The 15,973-nt window shown below is 38.7% G+C and overlaps 2 protein-coding genes across 3 annotated transcripts in view; both read right to left on the reverse strand.

Annotated features, from left to right (window-relative positions):
* Positions 1-466: 466 nt before the first annotated feature.
* Positions 467-13,167, reverse strand: BDH2 (3-hydroxybutyrate dehydrogenase, type 2). Of its 2 annotated transcripts, XM_008635599.2 has the most exons (10): positions 13,068-13,167; positions 11,479-11,559; positions 9,922-10,000; positions 7,871-7,967; positions 7,223-7,331; positions 6,020-6,080; positions 5,263-5,376; positions 4,697-4,755; positions 3,104-3,196; positions 467-1,841 (listed from the first exon to the last, which is right to left on the reverse strand). In XM_008635599.2, exons 2-10 carry the CDS (start codon positions 11,548-11,550, stop codon positions 1,788-1,790), a joined length of 738 nt encoding a protein of 245 aa, XP_008633821.1. In that variant the 5' UTR covers positions 11,551-11,559; positions 13,068-13,167; the 3' UTR covers positions 467-1,787. The 2 variants fall into 2 exon arrangements, with proteins under 2 accessions (XP_008633821.1, XP_017592263.1); XM_017736774.1 differs by lacking the exon at positions 5,263-5,376.
* Positions 13,168-14,932: 1,765 nt separating this feature from the next.
* The window catches only part of CENPE (centromere protein E), a 38,893-nt gene continuing 37,852 nt past the window's right edge, over positions 14,933-15,973 (reverse strand). Inside the window, exon 45 of the mRNA XM_017736730.1 lies at positions 14,933-15,927. Within this exon, the coding sequence (XP_017592219.1) occupies positions 15,830-15,927 (98 nt within the window). The 3' untranslated portion in view covers positions 14,933-15,829. The remainder of the gene's footprint in view (positions 15,928-15,973) is intronic.

A 15,973-nucleotide genomic window follows, 5' to 3' on the forward strand; every position in this document is an offset into this window, starting at 1 on the left:
TGACAACAACAGCAGCAGCCATTTTGGAGCAGCCTCTGTATACTACAATCAGCTACAATCACATCTAAGTGAGCTTAGAAATGTTAAGTAATGATGTCCAGTATGCAGTAAATATAATGAATTTTGTCTCAGATTCTTAATTATATTTTCAGAATACACAGTACAAGCTCCCTGTGTTACTGCAGTGGGGAAGTTTTCCCTTTTCAAGGTAAGCCTTCTGCACCTGCTGCAAAAGAAGGACTTTGGCCTTCGTATTAAACTCTGAAACCATTGAAACTGTGTCCTGCCAGCCTTAACTTTCAATGTTTGAATTTATGTCAGTGAACATTTGTGGAAGCATTTTGGATAACTTTGGATTTGTGCCCTAATTTGATCCTGCCTGGCTGCCAGGGTCACTTGATTGAAATACTAGATTCTCTAAAACCACATAAACAAACCACACAAGGTCAGAATGCTCCGGCCATGATTAAAGGTAAACGTTAAACCCATAATGAGCCCAAGGAAGTCAAAATCCACAATACTTTTCTCATTTGTAAAATTTACATTTACATACAGTTATTTTAAAATAAGAGGCCAGATTTTAGCTAGATGTTTCATTATCTTTGAAACAAAATAATTTATATTAATGCTTCAGCTGATACTGAAAAGCTTAATAATAATTTTATAAACATGGCAGCTGTTGTTACAGAAACACACACAATATTGTACATTGTTCCTGTGCTTTGATTACTGATGAATCATACTCAGTAGCATTTCTTCTGTAATTCCTGCCTCACATATATATAATCTATATGAATATATGTATGAAATTACACAGAGTTTCATTTATGAAGTAGATAAATGGAGCTATGTGCAATTGTTAAAGGTGACCATATTTACAGGCAGTCGGACCATCTCATTCATGTTGGTTTTAAGCAGTATGTTAGCAGAACAAATGCTTTATGAATTCAGGGTATTCATTGTCTTAGATCTCTGGGTCAGGACCTATGTTTTTCCCCAGAGTGTGAAACTTGACAATAATAGGTTTCTATTTCATGAATCAAAGCTACCATGTGCTATCACAATAAAAACATCAATACCAACTCTTGTAGAAACAGCCCTTTTCAGAGAAATTTTGCCTTGTGCTTTAGAGTGAGCTGTATTGGTACTTGAGACTAAGGCATAGAGCACCAAAGTGTAGCACCTAGCAACAGATTTTACAGAATTTGTCCAATATCAGTACATCATTTTGGAGAGGAATATATTGACTCTCTAGAGTGGTGAAATCCACTCCTTTTGCTTTTGTGCTGCAAGTCAAGCATATTCATGAAGATCAAACTATGTATTTAAGAATACTTCTCTCACATATACCCCCCATCCATGCCTGCTAGAATAATGGCCTTGCATAGTGGTTCCTGTACATGAAAATCTAATTGTGAGTATTTAATTTCCAAATACCTTGTAAGATGAGAATAAAGATAACTCTTAATTCCTTTCACTCAGATTTGCATAAAACACAACTCAGATTTTGTACCTTGAATAGTATTTTTAGCCCCCTGAACTCTTAAAACATTAAACTGCTGTTCTTTCATGTTTTTGGAGTTGCCATAAATTGAAGCCACATGAAGTGTATTTTACTCCAGTGTTTCTCTATTTAAGGAAAAGTTAATGAGTAAGATCAATCTAGAAAGAGCTTGCAGCAAATTTGTTTGGAAAGACATCACATGCATGATCTCAGTCTTTGCAAGAAACACCGTCCTCATTTTTTGCCCATCATAGTATGAATTTCCATTTGTAGGTAGAGTCAATCACAAGCTCCATCCTCCATCGATGATTAGTTCATTACCAGTCACATAGGCAGACTGCAATTACATAAAATAAACAATGATTTGAAGTAATTTTTTCATGGCTATTAATTATAGGGAAACACTTTTTCTTTAAATTAAAAAATCTGCTTTCTTTTTACACACCTTATTTTTTGTTTTACAGGCATACCTGAATAAGTAATATAAGATCTAAATATAAACAAACATGGAAATTGAAGCCTTTTACTTAATTCAAGGAAGTGTGGCAAAAATAGTATTAGAGGCATTAAGATGAGAATGCATCCTGAGAATAGAAATTTACAAAAGCTAGACTTCAGGTATCTTACCTGCAGGAAAAAATACCTCACACTATGCTGTTATAAGCTCCGTCCAGCTGAGCAGAGTCTGACCAGGTCAGCCAATAATTATAATGGGACCTAATTGAAAACTTGGACTATACAGATAGTGGGGTAAGCAACTGAGCTGTTGAGATTCTTCCCTATGTTAGTGCTGAAACACACTGAATATATTGAAAAAATGGAATTCTTTTTACATATGGTTGAAAACTCTGTGAGCAGACAGGAAGCAGCAGACTGGAAAAAATTATTAGTGTTATGGAAATACTAAAACCAAGATGAAGTTGAGAAACAGATTACTGATAGATAGCAACATTAATACTGAACTAAATCCATTGAAGTATTTTGACATGGACATTAGGACTGCTGGACACATCCAGACAAATCCAGTCCAGTTTTTTAGTCTCAGTAAATTTATAGCAGCTGAAATAACGTTGGTGTGTGCTCATTAGTGTTGGTGCTGTTTGCAGCGGTCATCAAGAGTCTCGTGTGTGACAACCACAGTGGGTCTGTTGTTTTCCTTATGCTGGAATGGCAGATTCACCCTGAGCATTAGCTAAAATCTCCAGCAGCTCTACACAATTACTTGCCCTTGAGTAGCAAAGGTACGGGATGACTTCTAATTCTACCTCCTTAAAACATGATCTACCATGGTGCAAGCTTAGTAAAGCTGACAAGCTCATTTCTCTTACCATTCAGGATGATTGGGGTCAGTCAATTTCCTCAGGTGACATGAAACCACCAGGCTACCCTACTGAACACCCAATGCCTTGCAATCAACATCAACATTCAGAGTACTTTTTGTATCACAGGTTGAACTCAGTAGAAGAACATAATTTTTTATTTTTGTAAAAATCCAGCTCAAAGACAATATAAATCATCCTGAAACAAATACCCTCTCTACTGTGAGGCAGCAAAGTAGCATGGGATTCTGTGACAGGACATTTTATTGTCTATACTTACTTCATCAGAGGCCAAGTAGACAAAGAGATGGGCCACTTCTTCAGCAGTAGCCATCCTGCCAGTCTTTTGTCTAGCCAGAAAGTCTTTCAGTGCCTGGATGTACAAAAGCATTTGGTATATCAAAAATAAAAAAGCAATTATTTTAATCTGTTGACATGTACAAAGCAATATTGGAAACAGGCCTCTAATCATAACTTTCTTTAGTGCACCAAGTAGGGATGTAATGCTAGAAGAAATATAAAATCAACAGCAGTGTTAATTTCAGGCTGAAAAAAAGTAGGAGGCTTTTAGACAGCACCTAAATCTCTGGTTCCAGAATAAAGCCAACAAAAAATCCTTCTTCCTTTGGTGGTAGATATTCCCATGTCTGTTGCGGTGGCTAAATCCACTTTACACCCCCCAAGTTACCCTAAAAGTGATCTCTCCCTACAACGCTGTGCTAGAAGGTTCTTTGTCTAGATTCTGCTGGTCACTGGCCCTCTCCCCCCTCCCATCCCTTTTCCCATTGGCCCTGTTATGTCACTCAACCTTGCCTCTGTCCCCTAGCCCTCAGACTATTGGTTTTGGATGCTCTGCCCACCTTTGGGAACTCTCAGGATAAAACCCGCACGGGCATTCAGTTCTGGGTTCTTCTCGCCTCTGCCCCCGTCAGGTGTGTTGTGATTAAACGCCTCGGAATCGCATGCAGAGAACCCCTCTCGCCTCCATCTCTGGTTCCTGCATAAACTGTGGGTGTGAGCGGCTGTTCGCGACTGCTTGCGAAGGTGAGATTGTGTGCACGTGTAGGTGCTGGCAGAGTGCCGCTGCCTGAGCGTCTCCACGAGGGACGCAGTAAGGACAAACGCGGCACCAATCCACCGAAACCCTCTTCCGTACATGTCCTTCAAATGAGAACTTGCAACTACCTACTAAGCATCCCAAATAATGTTGAAATGCATAAGCCAGAATGCTCTGTCACGTTTTTGCACTACCTTGTGGCTGACACATGCCACGATAGAAAAAGTCCTCTGGTTTTGCACTGGATACTGTAACCTACACTTGGAGTAGCTTTCATGGACGAGAGACCCTCTGTAGGTGCTGGCAGAGTGCCGCCGCCTGAGCGTCTCCACGAGGGACGCAGTAAGGACAAACGCGGCACCAATCCACCGAAACCCTCTTCCGTACATGTCCTTCAAATGAGAACTTGCAACTACCTACTAAGCATCCCAAATAATGTTGAAATGCATAAGCCAGAATGCTCTGTCACGTTTTTGCACTACCTTGTGGCTGACACATGCCACGATAGAAAAAGTCCTCTGGTTTTGCACTGGATACTGTAACCTACACTTGGAGTAGCTTTCATGGACGAGAGACCCTCTGCATTCACTAAGCAATATTATCCTTCTGAGGCTTCAGTTCTGTCTGGCCTTAAGGCTTCTGTTGCAAGTACAAGCTGACCACGCTTTAAAAGGAGACAGTAATGTTAAGTTATCCACAGTTCTCTGAAATTGAGGACATTTTAGAATATGGACAGAAGTGCAGCTAAATTTTCTTTTTTAAAAGAGAGTTAAATATATATACACACGTGACCAAGCTAATAAATTCCTTTCTCACCTGTTCTGGGTTAGGCCGGGCTTGGATTCTTTCCTGTAAAGACGGTGTGTCAACAGTTCCTAAGCAAAATTTTAAGTTCAGTGTTAAAACTCAACTGCAACAGCAATCATGACAAAAGTTTATTTTTTCTATTTGTTCTATTTCTAGGTGTAACTTCATAATATAATTCAGGAGAAAGACTGCAAAGCTACCAATACAGCACAGAATTTTAAATTTCAGTAGAAGGCAAGAGTTTGGAGAATTAGATTCAATACTTTTTGGATGGTTAAACAACGGTCAGACTGTTAGCAAGCTCTTGCCCGCTTCTAACTTCCTAGACTGGATCTTTGAAAACAACCATTCAAATACTGTGTAATGTATCTATAAAGTGCAAATACCAGGTTAATCAGACTAAACATACAGAATAACAACTTTTCTATATTAAGCCTTTCAAGCATGCTCTGTTCTTTTAGACTGCTGGTAACTTCAGTTGCCACTTGCAAGTCTATTCTTTGTTAAAAAAGCCAAACTAAACCTGGCCCTCTAGCATCTACTCCTAGTTTACAGAATAATGTCAGAACACTTACCAGGACATATGCAGTTGCATCTGATGCCTTGTTCAATGAAATCAGCAGCCACAGCCTTTGTGAGCCCAATAACTGCTGCCTTTGAAGTACTATAGACACACCTGCTCACAACCCCTAACAGAAGGTCCGTGTTAAGGCAGCACAGGAACATAGTTAAAAAGGAAAAAAAGAAAAAAGGAAGAGCCAACTTTGTTCAATATGCACCTGCTTCTGGACTCCAGCATTTCCTGTAGCAACTGTAGCCTCTCTATAAAGGCAGGCTAGCTAGAATGCCGACTGCTGGAATTCTACTCAGGTATACACCAGAGGAAAGCACACAATCTTTCAATAGTGTAAATCTGGGAAGTAGTCTAGAAAATGTAGCAAGCAGCAAAGATTGAAGAACAGCAGAAATCCATCTGTTAGTCATGATCAGGCTTCCTTTGAAAGCATAGTTACAGCACTTATGTAATTGTCATTTCTTCATTTTATCTCTGAAGAACACATGTAGCAAGATACCACTGGAAGGAATTCCTTTTTAGCTAATAAAAACTGGTAAAGAGGATGCTACAAAACATTGAAAATGCTTGGAGGTAAGGATCTTGGAGTTTCTGCAATTTTCCATCTGTGTCCTTGAATTTATGTTTGAGTTGAATGTGTTCACTTTTTTTTTCTTACTGCATCCCTCTGCAAGATTTAGAAATATCGTTGTGCAATATTTATTTTGCATATCCATCATCTTAAAGATTTATATAAGGACCTCTAGCAAGCTACTGACCTTTGATGCTGGATGCCACAGAAGACATATTTATAATATTTCCAGATTTCTCTTTAAGCATCTGCAAAAGAGTACTTATGTCACTTGAATGCAAACTATTTTGTCATCTTCAGGTTCAGCAAAATAGCCCACAGCAACTCACAGAGCAGCCCTACATGCACCTGATAATCAGGGTAACAAAGCTTAATTGGCATGGGTAGGTGCAAAGTCTGAAATTCTCACTCAGTTCCCCTGAGCCATGTCAGGATTGAAAACTACGCCAGGAAAGGATTTTTTCTTAGGTCACCACCTCTACATCATTGCTCTCTTGTCACCACAGTAAGTTACCCTACACAGACATCTGCTCATACCATCTACTAATGCAGCAACTCACTGATCCCACTCAAACTCTTCTTGTTTTGGAGAAGACTAAAGCACAACACTCTGTGAATTGCAGCTAATTTTCTTTAAGTTATGACCTTTTTAGGCATCCTAAAACCTGATATGCCTGAAGTTGTTAAAAAACCCCAAACTTTGAAAATTAAGAAAAAACCTACCCCCAAACAAATGAAAAACCAAATCAACCAAGCAAAACGATCTGGAACAATACTGAATAGAGTAGTTGTCATCCAGTTATGGTCACAGCTTTCAAACTTGGCCTTTGCATTTACAGGAATGCAAACACCTTATTCAGTCCACCAGTTTTTGCAGACCCAAACCTAGTGATTATGTAAAACCAAAGAAGCACCCTCGAGGTGCTACAGTCATTGAATTGTTCTGCTCTAATCAGCATGTTAGCATCAGCGTCCCTGAATTTCTCCACATGGCAGTCTCCAGAGCTGTATAAAATTCATGTTAATATACATTATTTTAAAATATTTTGTAGCAGTAGTATTGTGCAGATGTGTGCTGTAGTATAATACATTAGCACTGTATTGCAATGGCTCCCTCACTGCTCTGCATAAAGTCTGAAGTATTTTAGCTAGTTTACATAGGTCAACTCCCCAGATAAATATTCTCTACCATATCCTTTAGATAAATTGTCTACTCGAAATATTATGCAGTGCAGAGAATGTTTTACAGTGGGATCACTGTAATCTAAGGGCTCCCCTATCCAAAGCTGCACACTTGTATTTTGTATATTGTCACAGGGGCAACAACTCTGATTTCTCACACTTTAAACAATGCAGCAGAGACTAAAAGTCATGGGCAGCCAAGCCTTGCCTTTGGAAGGAACGTCTTGATCATTAGATACATGCTGCGAACATTGAGGTTCATCGTGAAGTCCCAGTCTTGCTCCTCACACTCCAGAATGGTTCCATGATGAACAAACCTAGAAATGAATGCATGAAGTGGATTACAGCCTGTCATTTACATTTCTATGGCTTTTTATGGATCTTTTCCCACTACTATTTTGTAGAGGTTAACTTTTCCAACCTTGAAAAGGGGTGGGGGGGTAAGAGCTCTTTTGAAGAATGCCAAGTAGCAGTGTATTTCTTCTGATAAGTATCAAGGACACAATGCAGACTCAATATGTGCAACAAAATGATTGGCAATAGAAGAATTAAAAAAACCAAACCGGAGCACTAGCAGACTGTCATCTTTGTTTACTGTTGTGCTAAGGAGGGCCGAAGCCATCAGTACAGGGTACCCATAGAGTAGGGAAAACATAAATTCCAGAGCTGTTCTATCTTGGCCTGGGTTATGTGGCTGTGCACAAAAGGTCAGTTTTGATGAAAACACATGAAATTTTGTATTAAAGGTATAAAATACATTAAAACATAAGAAATAAAATGCATTGAAGTAATAGAAAGTAGCTCTGGAGGACAGGGAAAACCAGAAAAATAGTAGTAGCAAAGAGAGTCTGGTTACCCTGCAATGTTACAGAGGACATCAATCTTTTCAATCTCCTTGGCCAGATTTTCTATCTGCTCCTTTTTGGTGACATCCAGAACCCGCATTTGAATGCCTGGAAAACACATGGTATTTGTTTCAATGTATTTGACTAAGAATAAGCTGATTATTTTTCTGATGTGCTGAGGATTGCACTTCAGTGAGGATTCAATTCAGTGAGAGCTACACTTAATGATTAAGTTAGTGCAGTGGTTAAACTGGGACAGCATGTCATGCTATTTAAAATTTCAGGAGAGAATTAAAATGATCAACTGTTTTTAATTGTTATACAGTGTGACACAAGCAGATGAGCTAGCATAATTCACCATAAAAACATTCCAAATAAATTGGAATTCCACTATACTCTCACATGGAAGAATGACAGAACTGATATAATCATGATAAACTTTCATGCTCATTATCATAGAGTAACAATTACTTGGAATTACTGTAAGACACTAGTTGCACGTGTCTTACAGTAACATGACATGCCACATTCTCATGTGTGGTTGATGATATCATCAATGAGTTTTATCTAACTTAATTCATGAGGAAAAATTATTTTGCATAAATTATTAAAATCATGAGGACAGGCACACTGGAACAGGATCTTGCAGAGGTTATTAAGGAAATTCCGTCCTTAGAGATGTTCAGAACTTGATTAAACACAGCCCTGAGCAACCTGCTCTAACCTGTGCCACTTTGAGCAGTAGATGGGACTACATGGCCGCCAGAAGTCTCACCCAGAATATATGATTCTATGAAGTACTGTAAAACTGTCTGTAAAGCATCTGAGTGTTGTCTAAATTAAAGGAGAATTTGATTTGAAATGGATAAAAACCTGGTTTTTTTGAAGCCAAAGTGACAAGTCCATGAATAGGCTTTCTATGCCTTAGTTAAATGATACAGACACTTTAGAAGAGATTTGTGTATTCAATCAAACTGAAGACTAGTGATTAATATCACATTGGAATTACCTCTCCTGGATAAAATTCAAAGACCACAACATGCCAATTCTTGATGAACTATAGGTTGACTAATCTTATGTCTAAAGGATGGAAATGGCGCTGAGTATATGGAAAATAATTTCTTTCCTTGTGATCGTACTAGCAGAGGGAAAAAATGTAACATGTTCCCAAACACCCTCAGAAGGAACCTGAAAAGCCCTGAAGTTCCCAGAGAATTACAAAGGGATTTCTTGTGGTGAACTCCAGTTGGCAAAGACTGATAGGCTAAAAGCTGTGCCAGCTGTGGTTTTGTGTATTTTACTGTCACCCTGTAGTAGGAATTCATTAAATCCACTTTCTTCTCTCAAATCAAGTTAGAAGCATTTTCAGCTGTAAAATATATCCAAGTCTTATTTTTTATTTCAATATTGAAAAAATACTTTTACATGTAGTACCCCACTAGTGTCACTTAAAATTAGAAACATCTGTGCAAAACCTGCTCCTTGAAGCATGTTCCTGTGGTGCCAGTAGAAGAGCACCTTTCATGTCTGAACATTTGTACAAACAGAATAGGTGTATCCAGTGTTGCTAGAATCAAATTTCTGAAGATATATGGATCCTACAAGTCAGTAAGGAATGCAGTAGAAGGATAGTTATGTATGGACCATAGAAATACAAGACACTAGGTCTACCTTCCTGTATGTGAGGTGTTCTCCTGATCAGAGAAAAGCATTCCATGCCTTCCAGAGTGATGCACTTGACAATTAGCCTAGTGATGCCAAAAGGTAACTGAAATGGGTGCTGTTCTGGCAAACAAATACCAACTTCTTCTGTGGCACAAGAAAATCAGTTATTCCACATGCTTGGAATAGTGGTCTGTCTGATACGCTGCTGTTGCAATATTTTACATGCTAAATCTCTGCTACTTCACACCAGAATAAAGCCATGCCAACATCTAAAGAATTAGTCTGGATATTTTCCTATTTTCTGGCTTTTTGAAGTTTCCTGTCCTCAATATGTATCTCAGCCAGCCTACACAAAACTTGTAAGAGCTGAACCAATGCCTGCTGTAGGGCCATTTACCTGGATATTTTCCCAGTTCCTGCAGTTTAGACTCATTGATGTCTGTAGCAATGACTTTGGCTCCTTCTTTAGCAAAAGCCTGGACAATACAAGAGAAGCAGTTTATATTTAGATATTCCAGATCGTACCAGAAATAAAATCTGTTTTCTTCTCAGGTCCTTTTTGGCTTGAAATAGAAGGTGGCTGAAGGCAGCTGATCTCTTGTTTTCATTCTGGGCATATCAGGGAGTTGCACAGATCCTGTGATATAGTTATAACTATGTAACTTTGCATGATAAGACAGATTTAAGGTGTTTTTCCTAAAGTAAAATCCATAAATAAAGAACAGTAACTAGACTAAGATAATGGATATTATTATTGTCCTTATTAGCTGCACTAGTAAGCACATTATAAATATAGGGCTAGAATTGTCTGTATTGTTAGATTCAAATGAAGTTAGGATATTTGACAGGCAAAGGCAGAAGTCATAAACCAGGAGTTTTTTATTTTTAACAACATCCTTTGTATCCAAATCATTGGCATAGAACAATATTAAAAGCAGCATGACCTCTGATATTTAACCAGAGACATTGGTTCATTCTTGATGGTCTCCTCCAAAGCCTCTTTCTTTGTATTGCAATTACTGATAAATCAACAGCTAAGAAAGTGAACTCTCTCAAAAGTATTCTGACATCTTGGACTGTAGCCCCTCATCTTCAGCATAAGTGTCTCAAGGGCAGCTTAAGAGGATAGTGACATTAAATGTACCAGCCTTCCGTGGCTTGCTGGGTATTTACAAAGTGAAACCATCAGGAAGATTATCTGCTCCTTGGACTGAGTGATTTATGTAAGAGTCTTCTCTTACATAAAGATCACCAGTCTTCTGTGTTCTTAACCACATGTGTGAGAAACCAACTAGTCTGGCAAAAATCCTACAGGAGCTTTTCCTGAGTTGTTGATTACATTACAGAGAGAACAAGATAACTCTACTGGGTTTTTTATTTGTCATGGAAAAGGGAAGTAGCAGGAGAAGAACTGGTCAAAAGGAGTTACAGGCTAACTGGAAAGTTAATACATACCTTGAATTTTGTTTAACAGTAGTCAAACTTACTTACTTAAAGGGTTTCTTACAGTTGCTCATTGTGAACAATGCTGTGTTGTTAGTATCATGTAGACTTGGTTATGTCAATCATGAATATAGGTAAAATATCTTGGCTTTACTGTAGGGGATCCTCACAGTATCCAGCCTTAGAGCAGGAAATACTCCCTCTGTGTCATCTCTATTTTCTCCCAGAACAAAGCAACAGAGATATTGGATAAAAGGTACAGACAGTACCAACCATATATTGTTAGAAAAGCAGTTGCAGCTGTCCTCAAGTCTTGCTCTTATCATTATCTAACATCTCCACTCAGAGTTGAAGATCTTCATAAATTCAAACAGCACAAAGCCTCCATTTCACTGCGTAGTTCTGGCTTCATCTATCGTTTATTCATTCAAGAACTGGTGCAGGTGTCATTGGACAAGCTAGAATGAGAGACCTTGCAAAGGCACAGCAGAACAAGCATTTTCCAACTTACAATAGCAGCTGCTCGGCCAATGCCCTGTGCTGCTGCAGACAACAGGATGATCTTCCCATCCAGCCGCCCCATGGTGCTCACCTGTGTAGGCACGGGATGGCACAGAAATTTAACAAAAACATAAGCCAACGCCACCCTCAGGAATCAGATGCAAACATTTTCCCAAAACTAGACATCATCAATCCAGGGTCTACCTCTGCCATCACAACTGTCCTGTTTGGCTGCAGTGTGACCCTTAGTGATCCAGGGTTCTGAGGGGCAGGGCTGCCCCAACCTTTTTTTTTTTTGTTATATGTAAGGACCTCAAGAAATCAAAAGGCATTTGAGCTCAGAAGTTAAGCTTCGTTATAACAGAAATTGGATTTTATATTTTTTTAAACAGGCAAAAGAAAAAGCCAGGATGAAACAGCAATAATTTGTGCTCTACTGTTTCCAGTAGATGAAACAGCAATAATTCGTGCTCTACTGTTTCCAGTAGATGTTTCCATGGTGTTCTTAAAAAGCAGGTCTGTCTTCTGTTTCTCTCAAACTCCAAACTCTTCAACTTCCTGGACTGCAATAAATTCCACACAATACCCTGGGCTTTGGTATCTGCTCTCAGTTGTCTTAGGAATCTTTCAGCACAGCAGATTCCCAGCCTTAATGAAGCAAGAGAGTGTGGGGGGATGAAGCTGCCAGTCTTGCCTCTTGTTCCTTGTTGTCAGGGAACACTGAGCATACCTGGGGCAGTTGGGAGCCTTTAGGAGCTGCTACCTTAGTCTGTATGGAGCAGCTGAAAGGCGAAATACAGCCCTGTTCTGCCCCAGCACACAAGTTCAAGTGCTGTGTTAGGTTCAATGAAGTACAGCATACAAAAACGCAGGCAAACAAGTAAAAACAAACACCATCCTCTCACTCCTGTAGATTTTTGGTTATTTAAGGAGAAAATTACTTAATAGGATGCTCCAAAGAGCTTCCTAAAAAGTGAAGTCGCTGTGTTCCAGTCACAGTGCAGTATCTGGAGTTTGTTAACCAAGTTCCCCATAAGCAGAACTCCTGCATTTACACAATCCTCTGAGCAACTTCGTCTGTGTAGATACGGATGTGGAAAGGTGTCATAAGAACACAAAGACTTTAAATATACACATAAGTCCAACACACCAAGTACTTCACTGGGAAATTAAGATAAAGGTGCCATAATCTTCCCTATGTTAGCAGCCAATGCTGTCCTCTAGAGATGCTCAGATCCATGCTGTGACTCAGATTAGTAAATCGAATTTAGTGCCCTACATTTTGAATAAATTACTGATTTCTCTTATTTTGATCAGAAATTGTTTTGTTAGGTGTTTTTCCTGACAAAAATTGCAGCGAAACTATTTTCCTGAAGGTTACAGATTCAACAAATCAGACTTCTGAAGCAGTTAATGGAAAAATTCTTTCCTTTCCAAAAGCCACCTGGATCAGTTCAAGTGCTTCCCCAAATCACCTTAACATGTGGGAAGCAAAATGCATTATAAATACATTTTTCAATCTAACCATCAGGTTTTATAAACATTTGCCATACTGATTCTATGAAGCATTTACAAAGAATTATTAATACAGTCACTCACCGAAAGATCTCAAACAACTTTGTTATATTTACTGACCCTTGTACAAAGGAAGTGCTAGAGGTTTGTGGTTTTTTTTACTGTGCTTGTTGGGAGTTGTAGTCCAAATGCTGAGTTTCTCTATACGAACGTAATTTCCTGTTGAAACACTGAGATGCTGCCATCTAGTGAAACTCGGGATTTTAAAAAAAGTGTTATTTTTCTCCTGCACAGGCAAGGACACAAAAGGATCACTAGCATTAGCTATGGGAATTCAAGACATCAGTAGGATTCCCACCAAAAAAAGGCCACAAACATCTTTTCCAAGCAATGTCTTTTTGCAATATGAACTATCAAATTCCAAACCAGGACAATACTTACAGGACTATTTTTTGTTGTTGTTAAACTGGTGATTTACCAATGTATCTTTTGTTTCTAGTGGTTTAACTTGCATATCTTAAAGCAGAATTAATAGCATTAGACTGAAAAATTCTAGGACAAACGAATTTAGCTATAAGCTCAAACCAGACTGAAAGCTACCTGATAGTATTATTAAGGAATTTGGTGTCCTAAACTTTGGTTAGTTTGTCCTCAGAAAAAACACTTCTGTGGATAAACTGGGACACACATACACAAAAGTTCAGTTTATCCTGTCATTCTGCTAAACTGTGATAGCCTTTAAGGCTTTCTACATCAGCTCCCCAGTTAACAAAGTCTTTAACGACTTAATTTGCTAAAAGCATTTATCCTTCTGACCCTAAGCTTTTGCCACTCGAATTCAGATACAGACCTGTTGCAATAAGTTTTTGCTTTTTTAGTTCAATCACCAGAAAAATCACCAAATCTAGAAATGTTCCAAGCCAGCAATAATTAACAAAAAAAACCACTGGAAATTGTATATTAAAGAGGTAGATCTGTATATACACCTCCTTTCCCCCCCTTCTGAAAGAAAAGTCAGTCTAATTAATTTATTAGAACACCAAAATGCTGGTAGCCAAAGGAAATCCCTTTCATGATAGTAGGAAACTAAAAAAGTAACAAACCAAACCAAACAAAAACCAACCCAAAACAAACCCACAAATCTTCCAACCAATCTCAAAAAAAAGAAGCCACCACAAATACACCAGCACTTCGCATTTATCCCTGTCAGAAAATAAATACCTATGGCTCTGATCAGAAAGAAGACCGTGCTCAACTCTGTAGCAGTATTTAAAACTTGTATATTTCTGGCTCTTGGCTCGTCATGCCTTTAAAAGCTTCCCAAAACACATTCCAGGTCAGAGATTGAGATAAATGCTTGCAACTTCCTAGTAGGTAGAGTAGTTGGCAGTTTGCAGCTATTCAAGGTAAATAGAAGGTTGGTTTTTTACTAAAGAAGTACCTCTATCAGGTAAATAATCCTCGTGTGACTCTCCCAATTCCAGTAACTGCTGAATGCTCAGGAATACGTCAGTGTAGCCATTTGCTTGTCAGTTTGGGTGACCCAAACAGGACCTAGCATCCCTGAAAGCTTTATTCCTCTAAAATAAGGAGGATGCTTTTGATGTAGGTAACTTTCTTAGGTATGACTTTCTCATCTCATGATGACAATTTCATCCTTAATGGAGTTGATTTCAGGTTCCGAGTGCCCAATTCCTGTTTAGTTAGCAATGGAGGGCATGGGGGAGAGGAAAGGGAGGAGGATATATGTTTTACACGTCAGCCATTTTCTGACAGACTCAAAAGAATTAAGTAAAACTCTGACAACAGACTTGTGTAACAGTAAACTTTGCACAAGTAATTGCTGTGGAAGTTTATAGGGCACAGAGACAAGAAGCATAATAATGATGGAAGTGATGAAATCAGTATTAAAGATAGTAATTTGGTAACATTTAGACACTGAATGTTGTAATCAACATCCTTGGATCATAGCACAAGTGAACAGCAAAAACATTTTTACACATTTAACACAAGAATTTATTGTCAAATTAAAATTTCTTACATAAAACATACAAGATGTAGGTCTCAGAATACAGATAAGTAGGTTAATAAGGGAGTCCATCTTGCCCCAATGTTCTGGTTTGTTTTCCATTCACTAGAGAAGCAGAAAAGTGTTAAGTCCATTACTTATTATTAAAAAAACTCCAATACACAACTCCTGACAGGTATATTGAAAAATGATGCAAAATTCAAAGTTACTCATGGTACCATAACTGCCTGAGCTGCAGAAACTTTAAAGGAGTTTAAGAGGAACCCTTGATTGTTTGCTCTACAAACAGAAGATCAGTAACTTCGGGTACAGTGTCCAAAGAGGTCAAGATTGTGGTGAAAATGCAGTTTCTGTTGTGCCATGCTTTTTTTAAGCCAAAAACCACATGCTAAGAAACAAAAAGAATATTTCTTGCCAAGCAACAGCACTCTGAAGATACAAATATCAACACCCCAGAAAATGGCTGTTTTAGTAATGAGAGAATGACAAGTGTGAGACTGAGGAGTTTCACAGTAGATTAGTTTGTGATCCATTCCTTTTCCCATTTTTTTCTTCAATACATTAGCTTCTCTTTGCCAACAAAAAAATCCACATCAAAACATGAAAGTAGAACATCAGCAGAGCAGCAGGTTGTGGGGCAACAGGTCTGGTTTTCCATTTTTGTCCTCACATTCTAGCTTTCCCAGTTGTGGGAAGTAGCAACTCCCAAGACAGCAAAGATGGAAGAGGCTGATGGCTTTTAACCTGCAGCAATTTTCTTCTGTATATGCAGATCCTGGCTGTAGCCACTGCAAGGGCAGCTTACAACAGAGCATCTTTACTGGGTGCTGCAATCAGGGGCTGTATCTTTGTCTGAAGTCCCAAACCAGTGCTTAAGATGTTCTTCTGTGGACTCTGTGCCCGCAGGTCGTGTATCTGTACAGAAGACAAGAATTTTGAAGACTTTCTCAGTTAGACAAGC

This window comes from Corvus brachyrhynchos, unplaced genomic scaffold (genome assembly GCF_000691975.1).
Source record: "Corvus brachyrhynchos isolate BGI_N302 unplaced genomic scaffold, ASM69197v1 scaffold175, whole genome shotgun sequence".
In the NCBI taxonomy this organism is placed as follows: domain Eukaryota; kingdom Metazoa; phylum Chordata; class Aves; order Passeriformes; family Corvidae; genus Corvus; species Corvus brachyrhynchos.